General features: G+C 42.3%; 2 protein-coding genes across 2 annotated transcripts in view; both read left to right on the forward strand.

Annotated features, from left to right (window-relative positions):
- Positions 1-7,173, forward strand: part of gpc1a (glypican 1a) — a 30,771-nt gene extending 23,598 nt beyond the window's left edge. Inside the window, exons 3-10 of the mRNA XM_069521588.1 lie at positions 121-338; positions 483-656; positions 1,619-1,784; positions 2,766-2,896; positions 3,504-3,641; positions 3,863-3,993; positions 5,301-5,476; positions 5,779-7,173. Of these exons, the coding sequence (XP_069377689.1) occupies positions 121-338; positions 483-656; positions 1,619-1,784; positions 2,766-2,896; positions 3,504-3,641; positions 3,863-3,993; positions 5,301-5,476; positions 5,779-5,951 (1,307 nt within the window). The 3' untranslated portion in view covers positions 5,952-7,173. The remainder of the gene's footprint in view (positions 1-120; positions 339-482; positions 657-1,618; positions 1,785-2,765; positions 2,897-3,503; positions 3,642-3,862; positions 3,994-5,300; positions 5,477-5,778) is intronic.
- Positions 7,174-10,177: 3,004 nt separating this feature from the next.
- Positions 10,178-23,501, forward strand: part of LOC109636649 (ephrin type-B receptor 1-like) — a 70,487-nt gene continuing 57,163 nt past the window's right edge. Inside the window, exon 1 of the mRNA XM_069521587.1 lies at positions 10,178-10,549. Coding sequence (XP_069377688.1) covers positions 10,453-10,549 — 97 coding nt within the window. The 5' untranslated portion in view covers positions 10,178-10,452. The remainder of the gene's footprint in view (positions 10,550-23,501) is intronic.

Raw genomic sequence — 23,501 nt, forward strand, 5'->3', positions numbered from 1 at the left:
CGATGTAATGACCCTGAGGAAGAATTCAAAAGTTAAATGTGAGCGTGATCTTCAGCTTCCCTCTCACAACTCTTCTCCTTCCATCTTTTCCTTTGTCCGCTCTCCTTCTTTCTCCTCCAGCCTATTTCACCGAGCTGCACAGTCAGTCCGAGCGCTCCCTCCAGGAGGCGCTGTCTCCACTCGGCCCTCTCTACTCCCAGAACACCCGCCTGTATGGAGATCTCTACGCCGACCTGCGACAGTACTACCGGGGCTCTGCTCTCAACCTGGACGAGACGCTGTCGGAGTTCTGGTCCCGGCTTCTGGAGCGCACGTTCAAATCCTCCACCCCCGCAGAGGTGTTCACACACAGACAGAGAGTGGTTATAAATGAGAATGTGACTGCAAAGCAGATCTCCATCCTTTATCAGGTGATTCCTAAATGTCTGTTCATAACAGTCTTCTCCTTCATTGTGTCTGCCACTGTCACCTCTGTCTACAAGGTCAGCCTATCAGAGGACTACCTTGAATGTGTCGCTAAGCAACAGGAGACGCTGCGGCCATTTGGAGACGTCCCTCGGGACATGAAGGCGAAGGTGATCCGCGCTTTTGTCACAGCCCGGTCGTTTGTCCAGGGGCTGATAGTCAGCGGAGAGGTGGTCAGGAAGGTGTCGCAGGTGAGTGACTCTGAGTGTGTGTGTGTGTGTGTGTGTGTGTGTGTGTGTGTGTGTGTGTGTGTGTGTGTGTGTGTGTGTGTGTGTGTGTGTGTGTGTGTGTTTGGCTGAGTCCCAGGAGAGCAGATGTGTTGGATGTGTCACACCCTATAACTGTCAGAAGGAGAAAAATGTCTCCACCCTAAAAATGAACAACAAAGATCATCAAAAATTGAACATGTCCTCAGAACAAAGCTCAACTCATTTAGAGCGGTGACACTGATGATGTCAAATTACAGTGTGATTACTGAGACTCCCCATCTGTTCTACTTTATCTCCTATTAATAACCTTTTGAATAACCAATTCTAATAATAACTAATATATCTAATCTTATATATAATCTCTACGAACCTCTCTGTTGTCATCCATCACGGTGAAGTCTGCATCCATTTTTTGTCAAAGCTGCCTTATTGTTATGATACAGACTTCGTGAATTGATCCGCACTTTACTGAGCAATAATAATGTAACGCTGACACAAATCGACGCAGACTGGACGTTGACAGGAATGGATTCTTTACGACGCTTTTAAAAACTGCATAAAGGGGAAAAGCATCCAAACTTCTAAAAGTCTAAAAGTCTATGGGATTGATTTAAGTTTGAAACTTTCATACATACCATCAATTTCCTGAGCTCCTGCTCTTACTTTGGAGTTTTGTTTGGTTTGGAGAATCCCCCGTCAGAGGGGTGGAGGTAGACCGACTGTGGAACTGGACACCTTTCATAACGTGTGTGAATGATCAGAAGGTGTAACAGAATCCATGTAGTGATGAAAGACAGACAAGATAAGCTATTATCATCGCCGTCTTCCTCAGGCTGTATCTCCTCTAAGCGCCCTCTGCGCTTCTGTCTTGTCCCAGAGATCTTTATATCCTGTTATGAGTGACCATCATCAGGTTTTCTGACTGTCCTCTTCACCTCCACCAGGTCTCTCTGAGTGCAGAGTGTACGAAGGCCCTGATGAAGCTGGTTTACTGCCCTCACTGTCGCGGCCTGAGCTCCGTCAAACCCTGCTCCAACTACTGCTCCAACGTCATGAAGGGCTGCCTGGCCAACCAAGCCGACCTGGACACCGAGTGGCAGAACCTCATAGGTACGATTCAGAAGGAATCCTGGAACCAACACTGGATCTCATCCTTAAACCACTCTGAGCAGATTTGTGGCCGATAAGAAAACCTGTGTCACGTATGAACTTTCTCTTGGTGCAGATCCTTTGTACCAGTCACGTCAAATAGTCGAAACACAGGAGAAAAACCTCAAAGATTAGAAGAAGACTAACTTACTCAAATAAAATATCTCGCAGCACAAACCCAGTGTAAAGAATTATTCTGTTGATCGTGGAACAGATGGTCATGTATGGCTATTTTATATTCCTCATAAACAGATGTTCATCAGGCTGAAACAAGCAATTTACAATATGTTTATCCACAGACATTAAGATACTGAAATGTTCTGAGGGTAAATTATAATCACACATAAAGCAGAACTCGACCACAGGGATCAAAGCAATAACACTATACACATTAATGACCACACACATTGAATTTCAAAGCACATTAATGTTAATATCTCTCCATAAAATCTCTGAGTCTCAGTTAAAATTTGCCGAATACGTTTCAAAGTGTGAGAAACTATTTAAATGACTATTTAATTATTCATACGACTTGTTTTCTTTTTCAGTATCACTTATAACTAGAATGACACTCAGTCCTCCACTAAGGCCCAATAGTCTCCTTGGATTCAATCAAGCTGCTCCAAATTTCACACACTCATAAAATATCAGTCCCCTAAATATGCCAGATTTTTTTTTTTTTACTATCAAGATCAATTTACCATTTCCTGAGAAAACAAAGAAAATGTGAAAATACTTTTTTCTGGATCTGCCCCCTGATCAAGATCTGCAACACAATTTTGAGTTTCCTGCCCTATAACAAGTCCTTCCATCAAGTTTGTGGTACTCCGTCTAGTAGTTTTTGAAGTAATAATACTGTGTAATATGTAAATTGAAGTTTTATTTCCTAGAGAAATGTTTTGGGTGTGATCTGAATTTTCTCCTCTCCTCTCCTCTCCACAGACACCATGATCCAGGTGGTGGCCAGTTTCACCACAGAGCCCAGCCTCGACGTGGTTCTCTCCTCCATCCCTGCTCGGATCTACGAGGCCGTTCACTACCAGCAGGAAAACATGGACACGTTCACAGCCAAAGTAAGAATCAAGTCATCAGCTCGGTTTGTCTCTTCGCTCACTCTGACTATAGACGAGCACCCGAGCACATTTCCCAGGGAGCGTTTGAACTCCAGTAAGATGCCAGCTCTTGCTTCTGTCTGCAGTCAAATCCACCTCCAAGATCATTTGGGAAAATGCAGAATCATTCAGAAACAAAATGTTTATCCTTAAAAAGTGCTTATGTAGAAATGGAGCTCAATAATGTCCTCCAGTCGTGCTGGCCTTAACCTGTCAGCTCTAATTTCCATCGGTTTCTATCCTTCAAATGTCACGAGGCAACATTAGTATGCTGCTTAACCCCCATAATTTATGAAACGTCCATACTGTAGCCTTTGTGTATGTCGATGCTTATTATCGGACAAGTACGTCCATAAACAACCTCAGCCACTTGTTCTTACAGTTTGTAAATAAATACAAGCAACCTTATAGTTTGAAATGTTTGTCTATGGTGACATCTAGTGGATCATTTAAGTACTCACATTTGTTGTCGTGCAGAGTAGTAAATCAGACCAGAGGTGTGTGAGGTCGCTTCAAGTCACCGCCACAGCTTGTGTTGAACTGTATGTGTGTGTCTGCCTGTGTGTAGGTTTACCAGTCATGTGGATCGCCAGGGGAACCAGGCACAGGAAGTCCCGCCCCTCACGAGCAGAAGAGGAAGAGCGGCTCGTTGACGGCCTCCGAGTACAAACCCTCGCCGACTGCTGGGCTCAGGCTGGAGATGCAGGTGCGTGCATGCACATGATACACACTAAAAGTAAAAGCTCCTTAAAAGGATTTATTAAAAAAGAACCTTTTAAAAGTGAGCGAGTAGTTACAGCACATGTGGTTATAAAAATGTGTTTTTTGTACATTTTGAATGTGATGAAAACACTTTATGACTTTCTTGGCACCTGTGAATTTCAAGACAAAAACTTTTCCTCACTCCTGGATGTTTCCTGTCCTCAGGTATCGGACCTCTCCAGTAAACTGAGGGAGATGAGACAGTACTGGGTCCAGCTCCCGGTGGCCCTCTGCAGCAAACTGGCAGCAGGAGGCGCCGCTCAGGATAAATGCTGGAACGGCATCACCAAAGCCAGGTGAGGAAGACAGAACAAGACACAGGCCGAGTGCCAATGTTCAGCCTCAGGGGCTCACAGGCTTTGAGTTGCAATTCTGCTAAATCATGGAGGGCTAAAGAGCGTGAGGACCCACTGAACAACTTTCTGATCCCTTTGTGTCTGTGAGTCCGACGTTTCCAATGGGTATTACCCAAAGTTCATAGCGTAGTTGTGACTTGGATAAACAAACCAAGCGGAAACGTAACAATGAAGAAACAAGCGTGGAAGGGGCAACCAGCCCTGAGATTGACATAACATGAAAAAAGGTGTTCACCATTTTAACGTTGCAAGATGGGTCATGCTTTGATGATGTCACCTTTTTTTTCCAGGGAATAATTCACGTATCATGATGAATAGATTCATGGGTCTGATATCTGTGAGTGTTTGCAATTTGGTGCAGCTTGATTGGATTTAAAGGGACTCGACTGAGGCACGAGTTTCTTTCTACTTTTTCATCCATTACATTTGTAGGAAGTGAGATAAGTGTTCAACAGAAGTTCATCCCTCCCTCCTCCACCTTTAAAGTGTTGAATAAAGCACTTCCCTGTTCTGAAATCTCTTCTGCACTAGTTGCATTCATGCTGCAAAGAATAGAAATGTCGATAACAAATAGAAAGCATCTGCTCTCTAACACCAAACAGCTAAAAGATTGAAGGGGAGAGAGTGAAGGAGAAGCTCACGATGAAGCTGCTGTGATGCAGTTTCTGCCAGAGAAAAGAAGCTGTTTCCTCTCAGACGAGATGAAAATGGTCGTGTACGGGAATTTATTCTGAGTTTAAATTTATTCCACATTCACATCCTTCAACACAAGCATTCATGGCCACCTCCCACCCCCCGTTGTTTGTTTCAGCCTCCATTAATCCATGTATAAATGGATTATAGAACAATTTGATGCCATGTTGACACGCAAAACTGTTATTCATACCCCCCTCTGTGCATACACACACGCACACACATACACACACAGACCACAGACACACACACACACACACCTCACACCCTTGGATTAAAGCCAAGTGATGAGATTTATCCTGAGCAGAGTGCACCAGAAATATATGACAGTCATATACAGCATGACATATAGTGTGTGTGTGTGTGTGTGTGTGTGTGTTGGTGTGTGTGGCAGAGAGTGAATCATTGCTGTGATGAGCTGTTTGAAGAGCTACAGCGACATCTAGTGGTTTTCAAGAGAGCTCAGTAAATGTCACAGGTGAATACTATATATAATGCTATAGTAAAGTTTTGAGCCTCATGTCCCGCCCCTGTCCTTTCTCTCCTCCAAACAGATATCTTCCAGAGGCGATGGGCGATGGCCTGGCCAATCAGATCAACAACCCAGAAGTGGAGCTCGACATCACAAAGCCAGACATGACGATCCGCCAGCAGATCATGCAACTTAAGATCATGAGCAACAGGCTGAAGAACGCCATGGATGGTAACGACGTGGACTTCCAGGATGCAAGTACGTCTTTTTCAAATGATTTTTCACACTATTTATGTTTGTCTCTATGACAATTGATTCATTTATTAATTGCCTGATTGTCTGTGTTGAACCAGTGTTAACTGAGAACTAGATACTCCCAGTTAAACTTTATCCAAACAATCAAATTGATTAAATTTTTCAATAATTACCACTTCCTAATTAGAGAGTAGGAGCTTTTTAAGGAAAATTAAAGGTGTATAATAAGATGTTTCTTTAAAAACACAATTCAATGTCTCTTATAAAATGTATTTTCTGTCCTCCCTCTCTGATCATCACCCTAGGTGAAGACATCAGCGGCTCTGGAAGCGGGATGTGCGTGGGTGGACATTGTCCTCGGAGCAGGCCGGGATTGTACGCCTACTCGCCAGAAAACAACCGAGTCCAAGGCGCGGCCACGTCTCACACCGGCCTCCCACTCCTGCTCCCATTGGTCGCCCTGCTCCTCCAGCGATGATGGACTGCTGCCGCCTCCGATCAGACTCTGAAGTCTACAGCAGCGCTGAACTGTGGTTTGGACTGAGGGAGAGGTAAAGGGGGAAAATTGGAAAGTTACCTTGCCAAAAAAATTTCAAAAAGACATTTTGGACAAGATTTTCTTCGACCGAGGAGGAGAAACAAAAACTGACAGTGACAATGTACTTTATTTTGTTTGGCTCGGTTTTAAAATGTTTGTGTGTGATTTGGTTTCTTGAGCCGGTTTCAGTGGATTCCTGGGATGAGGATTATGAGAGATGAAGAAGACAAAGAAGAGACCTGACAACGATGAAGATGAAGATGAAGATGATGAGGATATCGATGATGACTTATTGTACTTTCTATCAGGTTCTTCTAGCTCCAGTGTCCAGTCAGCAGGCAACGTAGTTCAATGAGGAAATGTCTAGTGGCCCAATGCGTGGTGCGTTCAACAACACGTCTTATTTCATTTTTTCGCTGGAGGTTATCGACCTAAACGAACATCGTGTAAGCTGTAAATGTTTGTGTACATTAGCTCAGAGACTGGCATCATACTCGGCCTTGAATGTACAGTACGATACTCACAGTATATTGGCTAAGAATCCCACATAATCTGTGATGTAGTTGTCCTGATGTTTCAGTGTGTGTTTGTGTGTCTGCATAAACAGATGCAGTCGGTACGATTCATTTGAAATGTTGCAGATGAATGATCCCGCTCCTGAAATGTGTGATGATGTTGTGGTTGCAGGATTTTACCTCATTGTTACTGTTAAGCCAAACATTTCAAAAGAGAATGGAGGTGACAACTTTTTATTTTTACCAACTCATCACCTTCGTAAAGAAATGAGCAGCTTCATGAAAGCATCTATAAACAAGCACAGTCACGGAGTTTCCTTAAGTCAAGAACGTTTGTGACACCAGGTTTTTTTATTCGATGATGTGACGATGAATATCAAGATTTTCAGTTTTGTACATACGTTTCAGAATATTTGCAAAAATATTGACACGTACACGTTACCCTGGTGATTCATTACTTGCCCGGCATGCCTGCTTCTCAGTCTGCACTACTCTACTGGTACATATACGAAACGTATAATTCACACGACCTCTTGCACACACACGCTCACACACACACACTGGGGTTGTGTATCAAGCTGATTTTTGTTCATGAGTGTATTGAATCGCACATTTCATTCATTAAACTCTGTTTGATTGTCACAGTGGATTCTATCGTGGACAATTGATTCAATTAATATTCATTAAGAAGCAGTTCAGCAGTTTTTTAAAACACAGCTGTGGTTCCCCAGAATTACATCGGTGCTGTTGGCCTGAAACTACACCATAGCCAGTTAGCTTAGCTTAATAGAAAGCCTGGATACATTTATATTTATATATATATATATATACATATATCAGATATCAGAATCCATAAAAATCCGACCTGTTCTCTCGACACTGTCTGTGAATGACGCTTCATTGCGACAAGATTCAATTATTATTCACTGGTTCTGGTTCAGGGCCAAGCGGGACTAATCACCATGTGCCACACCTACTCGACTTTTCAACGTCAAATCGAGGAAGATTTTCTCCTGAGATATTCAACTTGTCAGCACTCGTCATGCACCACTATAAATAAACGTATAGCTCTTTGTAACAGGCAGTGACGAGCCTCGTCTGAGGCTGCTGGAGGGAAACCAGGCCACATATTGTGTGTGGGGATGACAGTTCTGCAGCAGTCAGGGGGTTTGGAGTTAATGAATGATTTATTTTCCTGATGCTGATGTTTAAAATCTGATACAACAGAGTGAAACCGAGCAGGAGGCACAGACACACACAGACACACACACGCAGAGGGAAAAGGAATTCATGACAAGTTTCTATTTTCGAGTGATGGAAACTCTTGAATTTTTCAGTGCACATTTTCATTTCTCAACAAATGACAGTGACCTGATTGAACAGTTTAATTGGACGTCTTTCCTGAAAAGTGTCTCGTTCTGTGATTGTTGACAATGTGGTAATGAAGGTAGATTTTGAACTGAATTTTAGTGACAGTCACAGTCCTGCCAAGCAGCTGATTTTCACTGGGCCGTGTACAGACCCAAGGATGATTTATTGACGTTTAGCACAGTGTCTGAACTGTCTGTCCTCCATCAAACGCACCATTTTAAATCCCTCGAGGTGAGCAGCTGCCGTCGAACAAAAGGCTCCACAACTCTTGCAGCAAACATTCAAGAGACCGTCTGGAGACAGTTTAAAAATAAGAGTTCTGCCTGTGTGACAACCAACGAGCCTGTAATCGATTTTTAAGTCTGCACCTGTGGTTTAAAAGACATAAACTTGTGGTTAATGTGTTATCTTGGAATCCTCAAATGATTCCAGTTGCTGGCTTCAAAATACGAAGGTTCTCCCTCTCTTTGTTTGTCTTTCACCGACACACGACTCTTCTACATACTGGTCAGTGTGTACGTGCACGCAGTAGCAACCGGATGAAGGCTGATTGCTGTGATGATGGAAGCCTTTGACAGCTCGAATGTCAGATTGAGAGAAAAATGCAGTTTAATTGTCTGGGCTGTAAAATGCGATGACACAGCAATCATCTGTACGGCTGTGATGCTGAGCAGCTTTTATACAGAGTAGAAGAAGAGAGGCTGGTCAACAGCAGCTCTTCTGGTTCAGGAAGCCGGGGATCATGGGTAATATGATCAATGTGATGTTTCCCAACTTTAACAATGTGGCAACAACACAGTGTTGAAAATCCTCTAAGACTCCAAAAGCATATCAAGGACTCACAATCACAAATGGTCCATTTGTTTTAATTGTGTGTTGAAGAGTGAAAGTTGTTCATGTGTTTCATGATGTGACTGAATGCAGAAGCTGCACTCACACAGTGTTTTCACTCCTGCTGAAGAGACCTCTGCTCTGTTTTTGTTGAAGTTGTGTGCATCACTCATAACTTGACGTCAGTGACATCTCAATGACAATTTTAACTTTTATCTACAACATCAAGGTGATATTTCCTCTCCTTACCTGGAGCCTGAGCCGTCTCTGATGTCTCATTCAGATTCCTTGATGGATCTTGTTTTTTGACCTCCTGTGCAACTCTGGCCTCCAGCAGGCTTTCACCGCCGGTGGTGATACATGCACTTAAAACCTCTTTTGACTGATGGAGAGTCTAAGGCCAGGTTTATTTGCTTCACAGCTTTTTGTATTTTCTGTATCAGAAGCTTTTCATGAGCAAGGCCAGTGAGCCGCCTTCAATCAGGAGGCCAGTTGAGATTGTTTGAGCCTGTTGGGAGCTAAAACTCTGATGTCCAAGGAAGACAGATATAAAGATAAGTGATATAGAGATTACAGAGTTTTGAATCTGTTTACCTAAAAAGAATCAGGAGAACAATTACTCAAAATAGAGAAAAGCTAATCTGGAAATGTTCTGCAGTGCAGTGTCATAGTTACGGAAGAGATTGAAAGAAAAATGGGATTTGTGGGATGTGTTTGATTTTGACTAATTTAGTTCATACTGGTCTACGTGCAGTTGTTCTTCAACATGTCAGTTTTCCATAGTGGTGCAGTGTTTAGCATTGTCACCTTCCAGCAAGAGCGTTCTGAGTTAAACCTGCAGGCTAACCAGGGCCGTCCTGTGCCCAGTTTTCTCCAGGTTCTCCTGATCCCACCCCCCAAAGATATGCAGCAGGTTATTTGGAGACTCTTATTTGCCCATAGGTGTGAATGTGAGCATGGATTGGTCCTACGACCGAGTGGTGACGTCTTCAGGGTGTAAATCCAACCTCTTGCCCAAAGTCAGCTGCTAGCTCCAGCCGTGATGGATGAATGGATGGATCGGTGTGCTGTAGTATGTCGTACTTTGTGTTGCCCGCCTCTTATGCTCTCCACACGTGTTGAGTGACCAAAGCTCTCCTCAAACGTGATTGGTCACTGTCATCTTGACCTACTGCAAACCCTCCTGACCTATCTATCGGAAGAGGTGGACCCAGGATGTGCCTCTTATCCAATGATCAGCAGTATAAATAATGGATGTGCTGATAAAACATTGTTGCACATCATCATTTTAACCCAGTCAGAGAAAGACAAGCCCCTGCTCTTTTAGTGGCAGTCTGCTTGCTGGACTGCTGTATGACCACTGGGTGTCACTGTCCCGTCGCAGAGCCAGCACCACGCCGGGGCTGGGGGGCGGTGGCGGGGAGGAGGAGACCGGACCATTGGGCATTACGCACGGGTCAGGTGGGAAAGAACGGGTGATTGGTTTAAGAGCCGCCTAAGCTCGTTCCTGATTGGATAGAAAGGTGCGAGGAAGCGGGGGACGAGGGAAGAGAGAGAGAGAGAGAGAGAGAGGAAGAGAGATCCAGCAGCGGTTCATCCACTTCAGTCCCCGCAAAGTCTGCAGGTGCCGCACGCTCACGCACCCTCACGCACGGACGCGCAGAGGACTGAGATGTGACTGTAGGTGCGGAGGAATACAGCGTGGATTAGTCTCTGTCAGCCGGATGATGGCAGCGCACAGGCGGGGAGTCGTGTTGGCCACGCCGGCCACCTGGGCTGCGGCGCTGCTGGTGGTGATCACGTCGGTGTGCGCCGTGGAAGGTACGTGGATCTGGAGGGGGGACGTTTGTCTGGCATCGGTTGGCTCAGGCTGGTGGTCTGGGGGTGGGGGGAGCTTTGGATGCGTTTACGCACGAACCACGGAGGAGCTGTCCTCATGTGTAGAGTCTTCAAACCCCGTTAATGCTCCTGTCAGTGGCTGCGGTTTAAGTTTGGGTGTGTTTCTCCCCCCCCCCTTGCGATTCATCAAAGTTTGTCACCTCGTCAGAGTGAGTTGTCTGATGGTCGATCACCCCGCAACAGTTGAACTGGGACGTGAAGGCTGCTGTGCTGCACTGGAGGGTGAAGTCAGTGCCCAGGCATCGCTGAGACGAACCTGCAGGCTCTGGGTGTTTGTGCTCCTCCAGTTTTTTTTTTTTTTTTTTACTCTACTTTGTTATAGTCGTTGAATTACTCTTGTTTTCTTTAACACCGTGCATGATCATGTTTATTCCAACATGTAGCTTTGTATTCACATCAGAGACGAGGCGCTGTGTCTGTCTTTCCCCCTGTGTTCATCTGGAGCAGCGTCTGAATCATAATCACAGCTCATATAGTCGGTGACTCTGCGTATCCGTTTCCACCTCCCCTGCCTCTCCTCCCCCTGAAGCATCATCACCCCCCTGCTCCTTCCTTCCCAAACATCAGCCTCTTCCTCTTCTGCTGCACCTCTCCAAACATGGCCTCCTCCCACTTCTCCCAAAGCATCACCTACCTATGCTTCTGCTGCTCCTCCCTGAACAGCCCTCACTGCTGCTCCTTCTCCTTCAGCTTCTGTTGCTTCTCCTGTAGCCAGTGCACCTCTCCAAGCATCTAATTATACTCCTGCTGCTCTTCCTTGAGCTTCACCTCCTCCTCCTCTTCCTCCTGCTCCGTCTTCCCAAGCTCCACATTCTGCTCCACTCCTCCCCAAGTACCACCTGCTGCTTTCACCTCCTTTTCCCTCATCCTCTACTTGCTGCTCCTCCCCAACATCACCTCTTTTGTTTCCCCCGGAAGCATCATCACCCCCTGCTCCCTCTTTCCCAAACATCAGTCTCTTCCTCCTCTGCATGGCCTCCTCTCAATGCATCACTTACTTGCTCTTCTGCTGCTCCTCACATAAAATATTCTTCTGCTGCTCCTCACATAGACTCAACTCTTGCTGCTCCTTCTCCTGTTCCCCCTGTAGCTTCTCCTGCAGCCAGTGCACCTGTTCCAGCATCTAATTATTCTCCTCCATCTTTTCCTCCTGCTCCATCTTCTCCTTCCTCCCCAACTACCACCTGCTGCTTCTATCTCCTTCCCCTTCTTCCTCCCCCTGCTCCCTCTCTTCCTCAAGTTCAACTCCCCTCCTCCCCTCCTCTCATACTCCCCACTTTCATGCTGCATAATACAAGACTTTACACATCTCCGAGGCCTGACACTCCTCTTGTAGCATCCTCCTTAATCCTCTACTTTCTTGTCCTCTGTCACTTCTCCTCCTGCTCCTGATGCTCCTGCTGCTGCCGTCGCCGTCCCTCGTGGAGGCGCTAGATTAGCCTACCGCTGTGTTGTAATGGTGCGTGTAATGCTGGGCTCCATAGTGAACCCCCCCCCCCCTCCAATATAGGACATGTAATGTAAATGTGTTGAAGGACAAGTCTATTTTGTGTGTGTGTGTGTGTGTGTGTGTGTGTGTGTGTGTGTGTGTGTGTGTGTGTGTGTGTGTGTGTGTGTGTGGGAGGTTAAGATAAAGAGAGACACATAGGTGCAGTGTGGGTGGTGGGTTGGTTTGTGGTCACGGTGGCCTTTTCACACTGAGTAGGTGCCTAATGAACTGATACATAAGCTTATCTGAGCCCGTTGGTGTAAAATACACTCACTGCTGTTTTCCGTGCTCCGTGCGCACGTGTCCTCTGCAAACTTTCAGACCCTTCAACCGACTGATTCACCAGGAGTCTGTAAACTCTCAATCTTGGCTTTTGAGGAGCCGGAAACCACAAATCTCATCTGCTGCTAATCAACTTTCTGTTCAACCAACTTATTGATTGATCGACTTATAATGTCAGCTGTAATCCACAGGCTCTGTTGTGGGAAAAGCTGCATATAAAGCAGGGAGGAAGTTTAAATTAATTCATAAAGATTAATTGTATGTGAAGGGCTGTTTTAGCTCTAATCAAAATTTCATTAGATGCTAATTAAACAGGCTTGTGCAAAACACAAAGCTTGATTTAATGTTTATTATGTTATATTGTATGATTATATATTTATATTATTACATTCAGTCTTGAATAAAAAATTTATTAACAAGTAATTTGACCTTTTTTTAATTAGCAGATTAATGTTTGTTTATTAAATGGCAGAAAATGTACCATTTTATTTTCCCAGAGATTGTTTGGTGAAATTACTAAAATAATTCAGCGGTTATGGTCACAGACTAATTTTCTGTTGATAACATATTCAGCTGTAGATTAGTTTAGTTCATCACTTCTCTTCTCTTTAAGTTTGACTGCATCTAAATGTATTTTGGTCTAATTTCTCTCGCTACCGTGATTTTAGGGGTTTGATGTATTTGTGATATTGATAATTTAATTTCCAGTGAAGCTGAGAATGGAGCTGAATCAGTTTTTTTCAATCATCAGAGACAAGACGTAAATTAGAAGGAAGCTCGTTTCAATGTGAACAAGGGGAATAGATGTTAGTGCTTGCACTCTAGCTGGAAGTAGAACGTCTTATAAATGAGTGTGGAGGAATGTGTAGGAATTACAACAATCAACACTATTCTCTGACATTTAATACACAAAACAACAAACTGATAAAACAATGAACAGAAAGTTTCGTATTTAAAATATTTTTTAGTTGCCCTTCTAGCAAACTCTAACTTAATAACTTAAGCCATAAGTCCAATATAAGCAAGCTGATTGGTCAATCTTTAGTGTTTATCTGCAGTATCTGTCTCCGTCAGTTTTTCACTGCGTCTGGAAGTTTATCGTTTCTCGGCTAATGCCTCCGATTGTTGTTGAAATATCTTTGTTTTGATCATTGTTAAAACCGATAAGCAGCTTTGTTTAAGCTGTGAAGTCAGGCAGCCTCTGCAGATCTATGGATGAGTAGGGGGATGAAGAAAAACTGCCCAAAGTATTTTTATATAGTTTGCTGTCAAAAACAAAAGGTTACTGTGCTATACATTATTCAGGCTATAGCTTCATAACCTGCTGAGACTGTTCAAGGCCCACCCCAAAAGCATTTGACCCTGTTACTTTGAAAGTCAATTCAAACCCTGACCCAGTGGATGTTGTTGGGTGTAAGTGCTACATATCCCACAAAACAAGCCTTTGGGAGAGGTGTCTGAAAGTATTGCCCAGTCAGCAGCCGGCTGTGTCACTGAAATTGCTGATTTGTGTCAGTGTTGAGTGTCAAGAGGTCGAGGAGTTAATTTCTTTCGGCTTTTTCTTGCGAGACCTGCTGGTTTTAGAAATCCTGGATCTGTGTTCTGCTGCTTTTACCACAAACATGCATGTGAAATGTGCTGTGTACATGTGGTTACGCATATCATTTCTGATCCAACATGTAAACTATCTTAGGTCGACTTTCCCCCGGAGCCTGAACGTGTGCACGCTGTGGCCCATCTGTCATCTTGTGGGAATGTTAAAGGTTGAACATTGTAGATCCTGTTTTAAGATGCTGGTGTTAACATGACAAGCTGCAATTTGTGACTTTGTTCAGTGTGTGTGTGTGTGTGTGTGTGTGTGTGTGTGTGTGTGTGTGTGTGTGTGTGTGTGTGTGTGTGTGTGTGTGTGTGTGTGTGTGTGTGTGTGTGTGTGTGTGTGTGTGTGTGTGTGTGTGTGTGTGTAACAAATGATGAACAAATGATCTCCTCGGGGGAAACCGCTCACTCACTTATTGCAGAGGGATGTGCAGATGACACACACACTCTCACACATGCTGTACCGTGCACCATGCTCTGCCAGCTCATGTTTTAAACATGTGGTTTCTATATTCATCTGGTGACAGTTTATAAATGTGACTGACAGATAGTTGAACTGGGGAAAAGTAGCTTCGGTCCTGAGACTTTTAGCCCAGTGTTTCCCAGCTATTTTTCCTTTAGGGGGCCTCGCTTTAGCTCTAAATATTTATTTCCACACAGCATTCAAATTTTTTCAGCATAAATTTAGTTTTCTTTTCCCGAAAGGTATCCAGGAGCTGTGGGAATATTTACCTTTTGCTGAGAGTTTTGGTGATTTATCATCCACAGAGAGTTCGGCATCAAGAGGCAATTTCAGATCAGTCAGTCTGCTATAAGACACCATGCACCTCTCTGCCCACAGGCTGTCATAGTTCACTATCACAGTTTCCAGTGGTCCAGGAGGTCATTTCTAACCAACATGCCCAGTGTTCACTGAGGTGTGATTAATAGAGCTGCACCATTAAAGTAGACGTTTGGAATCATGAGCCGGTGACTCCTCGGTCAACTGAGATTCTTTAACTCAAGCATCTGTTTTGTTTTGGTCAGTCAGTGAGCAGTGTATCTCAGGGGACATTTAGGTTTCCAACAGCAGCTGAGAAAAAGAATGCTGCTCTTTTTTTATGCTGCTCTCTATCTTAAGTCGTCCTGTCCGCCTGGTGAAAACGTCGGTGACGTGTAGTGCCTGAAACCTTCATTTAGTCTTATTCAGAGTCAAATAATGATAAAATAAACATTTACTGGGGTGTGGATACAGAGTAGGGACGTCACGATATGACATTTTGGTGCCACAATTATTGTCAGAGGAAATATCACGGTTTCACGACACACAACAAACAATATATAGTGAATAATATAGCTAATGAACTAAAATATATATTATCATCATCAACAATATGCAGTTTATAGTGTGATGTTTGGGTATTTAAAGGTAATTTATGTAAGCTATGTTATTTAGTTGCCTTATTGTGGAAGGTTGGTCAGTGAATTTGTGTTTCCTGTCATCATAAGCAGTGTGTCTGCATAGGACTTTTATTGTGAAGGGTCACCGACGGAAGTTGTTCTGTTTTGGGAGCAAAGTATTGACTAGTGAAAAAGTAAAACAGGTAAACTGTCCTGGTTCAGGCCACATTCAGGTGTATAAAAAGTACAGGTGAATTAAACTCCTAGCTACGCGCGGCGCAAACACAAATTCCGTGACTCGCAAGGGCAGGACACCATAGTTAGATATCTTAGTTTTTACAATTCTTACGGTTATGAAATCGTGACGTTATCAAACTGCGGATATCGTAAAACCGGTTAATCGCGACATCCCTTATACAGAGTGATTGGCGTGTGTGTGTGCAGTGTCCTCGAGCGGTCAGTTAGGCTCCACCCTCTGCCACTCCCCATCGGCCTGCTCAATAAAGCCTTGTTAATTGTCTACATGAAAAGAAAGGGACAAATCATCAAACATTCATATTGAAGTGCCTCATTTGATTTGATGGTCAGGTACAGCCCTAGTGATTAATACGTTATATAAAATAAACTGTATTTTCACACTTTGGCTGTGAATTTTCACACAACTCAACAATCCTGATCTTTTATTTAAAGAAGAACTTGTTGATCCACAGGATCAGTGATGAGTCATAGAAATGATCCATTTTTAATGTATATTTAAATGGCACGTTAAGTGTTTAGGTCACAACGTTCATTCTATGCTGATGATTACAGATGCAGTCTGCACTGAAATGGTTCATAGTGTAAACGTAGCTGTCGCCTGAGGTCAAGTCTTCATCTAGTCTTCGTCTAATCTGTGCTGTATAACAGGACTGCAGCTAAATTAAGGTTATTGATTTTATATTCTTGAGGGCATAGATGTCTTTTTAATTTGATAATTGAAGTTAGAAAGGAGAGACTTAAGAGAAGAGAGACGTGGAGATGACATTGAACAAAGGACAACAGTTGGAAACAGACCAGGGACATTGATGGTTGATGCTATGTATTCCTGAGATAATTAGTCAGTTAATCAATGGATTGATCGGTTCTCTTGTTCCAGCTTTTCCAGTGTGAGGTGGAAATGTGTTTTTTCTTAAATAAAAATCCAAAGGATGAGACCCTGAATTGAGATGCAGCTATTCTGTCTGGGCTATTTTCTATAACCTACTGACCGCAGCTTCAAGCTTGACATGAGGAAGTTACTGAATCTGTGCTGGTGTGACTGGGATATTCTGCAAGCATCTAGAAAGTTCAACGAATGGTCCCTGCTGTATCCAACCTGCACCCCGGCGACACCGTTTATATCAACAGCTCCAGTTAATCCGCATCTAAACTACCATTACAGACATTTAGCTACCATCACTCTTTGTCTTCCTCAGCTGCTATTGCTGCTTAAAAAAGCATACATTTCTTTTAGCTGCACAAAGAAGCAGACGGCTCGCACATTAGAAAGCACTTCACCACTCAAAACTCCTCAGGTTATTTGCATAACAAACCAGTCTAAATAGATTATATTTCCTGATATGAAAGTATAATTGATACGGTTGGAGAACAGATCACTCATGGGCATAAAGGGAATGAAAGAATCTTTTGTTTTCACCTAAATTTCTCCTTTTCTTTTCACTCAGGTCCATTATACAGTCACTTCAACTAATTTGCAGCTCAAATACGCCCGTCAATATGTTGCTAACTTGGACAGACGGCAGTAGCATGCTCCTTGAGTTGTTCTGTCTTCTGTATTGACTCTCTTTTTTAACATGAGAGTAAAGCCATAGCACCAATTACCCTTTGTTTCAGGCAAGGGCAAGATTATTTCTCTACCCTCTTGCGGTACACTTCACCAATAAATTATCTTGACCTCAGGCATTTCAGTGACTCCTCTACCAACTGACCAATGACCGGATCTTGATTAAAAAAACAAAACAAAAACCTGACGTATTTAGGGGAAGGATATTTATATGTGGGTGGTGCAGATCCAAATCAAAATCCAGATATAGTGAATTTAAATGTGTTTCCATAAGGGGACTGTTGTCCTGCAACTAATTTGCATCTGTGGTCCCTGCATGGGACACTGTGGTGTCATTGAAGTAATCTGATGAGATTACTTTGGAATCATTTCCATGTCTTTTTCTTTCAAGAAATAGACTATAATCAGTTATGCCCTTGTAATTTGCCTTTTATTCTCTTCCATTCTGTTCTTACACCACAGTGCATGCTGCATGCTGCTGCTCTGAGCTGTAGACCTTTATAGCTTAGCATATGATTGAACATAATGGCCCATTATTTATTTGCTGGTTGAGAGTGGGCTCTTTGCCAGCCTCTTCAGGGTTCCTGCTGTGGACATATGGTCTCACAGATAGCCATGCTGGATATTAAGGACTGTGTCACTGTTGTAGCAAAAGAAAAGGGTGGAGAGGATGTAATGACTGAGGCACATCACTGGGTTTGCCTCACCTTGAAAAGGTTGTGGAGGAAATATGGGAATTTGAATCAGTTTTGATTTCAAAGTAAAGTTACACTAATCTTAAAATACACTTAGAAGAAGATAAAAAACTAAAAATATCCTATTGAGATGTATTAATCATTTACTCTTTCAATCTATTGCCTCTTTCTCTTTTCATTACCCCCCCCCTCCCCTTTTTTTGGGGGGGGGGGGCAAGATCAAAGAGACCTAGATCAAAGACAAAAAAAGTTGATTTAAAGGAGATTTGATGACATCATCAAAGCATTTAAACTTCGAAGGAGAATGATTTGTACAAAGGCAGTAGTAATGGTTGTCACTCGCCATTAAACTGAACAAAGAATAAGGAGTTACAGTGTTAAACAAGCAACGATTAGAGAATCTGCTACTAATACACGACATAGCTCAGAATATACTGTGTGAATTATTCAGAGCTGTAGGTTGGTACAGGTATAGAAATAAAAATGGTTGGGCCTAAGGACACTGACAGTGTCAGGGCTCTGGAAGAGGAACTCCAGAGAGAAAATCAGCATTTCGAGAGAGGATATCGGCATCTCCAGAGAGAAAATCATCAACTCCAGAGAGAAATTCAGCAACTACATGGAGAAAATCTGCAACTACAGAGAAAAATCCAGCAACTCGAGAGAGAAAACCAGTTAAATAAGGAGTGTACCGGAAATCACACCCGACCAGGCTTATTTGGAAAACTGTTTGGCCTACTTGACTATTTACGAGGACCTTTTCAGACACATTAACTTGTAATTGAAGGGTGGCACTGATATGCATATGCTATATGTGCCTTTGAATTGCCCTATGGGGACAAATAAGGTGTGTTGAATTTGAATATCGTCAGTATGCATCTTATTGTTACCTCCACCAAAGGAGGTATATGCCGCCTAGAAGGGTGCTCTTCTAGTTTTATTTCTTGTTCACTCAGTATATTCCTGTTAATAAAAAAAAATTGTTACTTTATCAAAAACAATGCAGCATGCTATAATGTATCATATATAGATGACTGTTCAGAGTCTGAGAAAATGATCAAGACTTAGTCTGCTGTCCAGGCAACTGAGGAGAGAACTGTTCGAATTGTTGGCCATGGCCATTTTTTGAAATAAATGACAAATGAATAATACTAAGTATGATGGCAAATTTAGTTTGTGGTGTGTTTGAGCTGAACACTATGTTCAAAACCAACAATCAATCTATATGCATAGTACTGGAAGAACTGGTGAGACCTATACAAAATGAGAGTCAGTGGTTTACACCAGCATAGCATATACCCTCGCCTGTTGTCCGCTTCATTCATCCGTGTGAATGAACGAAGAGAGGATGCGAAAGAGAGGATGCTGATGGTGACCTGGCAGAACCTTGAACCAGAATTTAAGTGACAATTTGCCCATTTCTAGGTGAACTAAATATACAAGAGTACATGGCACTGTTTATATAGTGCCATGTACTATCTCTGGCTGCTTTCAGACATGCGATGAACTTTCAGCAGTCTCCTAAAAAACAAGAGTTGCTGTGGTCATTCTCCGAGTTATTGCTGCCAGCCTTCAAGAGGCAACTAGTGTCCTGGTGAGGCAGATGAGAGTACAGCAGGAAATTGTCTGGAGGATTCACCACAAGTGATCTCAGAACTTCATTTTGATGAGATACATGCCCAGATACTATAAGGTACAAGGGAGAAAGACACTTTTTAATGTCAAATTGAGATTGGGAGGGAACAGAGTTAAACAGACAACAACAACACAGATCTCTGCAAAGTCTCCTTGTCTCGTGGTGTCAATATCTGGCTCAACACAGACGTTACAAACTTCTTACTGTGCGAGCATGTGTCTCTTAGCCTCAAACAGAGTTAGCACAAGGCGTCTCGCTAAGCTAGCGGATGTCTTCCAGGCTGGTTTCGGAAGAACACGTGTCACCAGATTGACGCGCTGGTAGATTAAGGCTGTCAGGGGAGATGCAGCAGGGCCATGGTGGCATGTGGTCAGCTCTTCCCTCTCTGTTCTTCACTGTCTTTGTCTGGATGTCTCCTGGGAGACAAGCAGGGACACATGCTGACATGGAATAAACAGATCTGTGACTAATGGTCTGCCTTAAGAGAATAGAAATGAGATGATTAGACAACCTCTTCTATGCCAAGCAAGGGAACTCTGCTGAATTGCATTGTACGTCCTCATTTGATGCAACAACAGGGCAAACATTGACAGCGTCAAGACAGTCTTTGCTAGTGTACTATAAGATCAAAAACACTGATTTGCATATGTACACAAAAGAACGAAATTAGGAAATAACCCCCAAAAATGACATTTTTCAATATACAATTTGAACAAATGCAAATTAATACACTTCATGCATGGAAATATTTATGGAAAATCTTTTTCCGATGGTTTCTAATGGACAATATATTGTATATGACAAAATTATAGCACAAAATGTTTTTTAAATATATTGTTGTACTGTATTAAATTCATCTTTAAAAATAAGAATTCTAACTGGGCCTCTTTCAGATCAATTTAAAAATATCTGTTTCTTCTTGAAACATTTTGTTTTGAGTCTAAGATACACGGACATGAATGTTTTTCAGTTGTAATTTTTCAATCTTCACATTACCTTCTTCATGCACTGAAGCTGTGATGCTGCTGTGGGTGTATTCTTTGTGAATAGGATGAGCTTATCACCATTTGAGATGGGGCATTAGATGCACTCAGACATATAATTTTCACTGTGGCCCCTTTCCTTAAACGTGAGTTTTATTCAGCTACCGAGCCCTTCTCAATCAGGCTTTCTTCTTCTTCCCCCCTGCTTCGATTGATTTTGACTTCTGTGGGTTTCCAAATTAATGTCAATTTTATGTGAAAATGCAAAAGAAATATAAAGTGGAAGTATATTTACTTAAGTATTCGATGAAAATTGTAGGGGGGGGGTGAAGTTGAGGCTTTGATGTTGGGGCTTGGAGATTACATTTCTGTTTTTGGATTTTTAATACTTCAGTGAGAAGCTCGCAGTTGCGCATCGTCTTATTCCGTATCCCACTCGTCTTTCATTTCTGACTGGCAGCTCGGAGACGCACGCAGTAAAAACACTGGAAATCTCTTGATGCTCTTAAATCCTTGGTGGATTTTGCCATGTGGTTTTGTGAGTCTGTGAGTTTCATGACAGCTGAACTAGTTGTCTCATATACAGTGAACTCTACACGTTGTGTTAAAGGTTGAGCATCTAATGCAAGAAAGTTCACTAGAAGTGCATTTCTGAATCAAAATCACATCACAAGTTCATTCATGACTATAGATTATTGATTCCTCTGCTAATTAACGTATTAATTCATTATATATATTCTCAATGTTTCCTCAGATGTCATTATCACACCCGTATGACATATAAATGTAAATTAGGTTTGATATTTTACCGTTTAAATGTAAACTTTATTACAAATAACCATAAACTAAAAGAAAACACACATATAACCAAATATACAACTTGAAATTGTCTTTTCTCTATTATTTATTATGTAAAATAAAAGTCAAACTTATATACTGATATATCTATGAAAAGTAAAATCAGCCAACACCTCTACTATGAACAGTTGATCACAGTTGATTCTTCAAAACAAACAGACTCAGTTTCTGAAGTCTTTTTAAAATGAGGAGCCAAATGATGAATTATTCTATGAAATGTATTATAAATTATAACAAGTTGCTCCACATTCATCATTTAACTCAGACCTGGACAGTCTGATATTCTGATTTTCCCCCAGTAAAATGACACATAACCTAAAATCACAATTTTATTCTCATATTATTTTATTCTCATATTGTTATAGCTCCAAACTTCAACATTTTCTGTCTTTTGTGCATTTTTTTAAATTTAAATAATTTAAATAATTTGTTCTTTTTTATTTCATTTTGATTTTAAATATAATCTAAACAAGTTCTTTTAAATGTTTTTTAAAATCTGTTCTCTTTGTATTTTGAATACCATTTTAACAGGTTTTCATTTTCATCTACATTGTATATAAAACACTCTAATCGAAGACACTTGCCTACAGAAGCTATATCATCCTCACCCATGCCCACTTCTCCCTTTCCCTGTATATTACGCCCCACCCCATCAACGCAACGAGCATCCACCGCAACAAACAATGTGTAATGTGGCGTCTACTGGCGTCGCTGTCTTTAAAAACAGAGCATGTCAGTTAGGGGCATGTTCCTCTTGTGTTAATCACAATGGCACAAAGGATTCTGCCACAGTGACAGACTGGAGGCTTCACACAGAGCTCGTGTCTCTGAGCGAGCGTGTGCGTTCGTGTGCACGTTTCTTTTTGTGGTAGTGGCTGTGTCATGTTAACTTTTCATCCAGAGAGAGAGAGAGAGAGAGAGAGAGAGGATTCAACAGTTCTAAAAATAAGAACACAATATGTTCTCTTTCATTTTTGTGCCGTTCCCATTTTCTAAAAGACAATAACTTGGTTATTTATTTATTTTACAGTGACTAACACACCCTGTTGTCTAAAAGCTCAATGTGCTGCAGTTATATTTATAGTGACAAGACTCTGCTGTGACAAGCAATCATGTTCTGAAGTACCACAATATATCTTCTGTGTTTTAAAGCCACAAACCTGCGCTGCTTCTTTAAAAACAACGTACCGCGTTGACAGGTCTGTCCTGATTTACTGCTGTAATGAATTATCCAGTGCGTGATATGTCCCAGTGACACGTCATCAAACTATACACTACTGTAAAGAAATCCAACATCATAGAAGTATATACCAGCATTTCTCGTCCTGGACCTGTAAAAGCTGTAAACTCTCAAAATGTGCAGGATTCAAGAGCCAAATCTAACCGACAGTCGTTTTCATTTTCAGAAAAGCTGATGGTTTGTGAGGGACATCGATGATGTGTCGAGGCCTTTTCCATCAAACAAAATTGTGACAACACACATTTTCTAGGTCAAGGCTGTTAACGACGAGCGGGGAATGATGGGAGAGGTGAAGTCAGAGGGAGATTGAGAGACGTACAGGAAGAAACAAAGAAACTGCGTGTGTGGTACTGGTGTTGCTCCTGTTACACTTCTACAGTCTCATCATGGAGACTAAAGACATTTTTTAAGGTTAGGTTAAGTTTCAAGTGAAGGTTATCTGAGGTTTGGTTGAGTTTAGATGAAGGTAAGAGTAACTGTCCAGGAAATCAATGTAGTATGTCAATTTAATTTCCTCCGAAGACACGGAGACGTGCGTGTGTGTTGCTTGTTCAATAAGAAATGGTGACACAGATAAGTGCTCATGTGTGACAGCTTGGTTGTTGTTTTTAACACGGCCGCCACGCGCCTTTCCCAGCATCCATTCACAACAACAACGACGTGTCAGCGATGAGGAGAAACAACCTGATGCCTCAAGGCATCAGTTACACTCCTGCACCCGTCTGATCCGAAAGATCTGTTGCTGTGAGACCTCACTGCTCTGTGGGCGCACTAGGCCTGAAAACCTCGACCACTGGTTTCCCTCTGATGGACGGATGAAATCTGAAATATATTCAGCTCTTAAAATATCTGTCTGCCACCTGGTGTTGCGTCATCTTCTGTTCTGGCTTCAC

This window comes from Paralichthys olivaceus, chromosome 3 (assembly GCF_024713975.1).
Source record: "Paralichthys olivaceus isolate ysfri-2021 chromosome 3, ASM2471397v2, whole genome shotgun sequence".
Lineage (NCBI taxonomy): Eukaryota > Metazoa > Chordata > Actinopteri > Pleuronectiformes > Paralichthyidae > Paralichthys > Paralichthys olivaceus.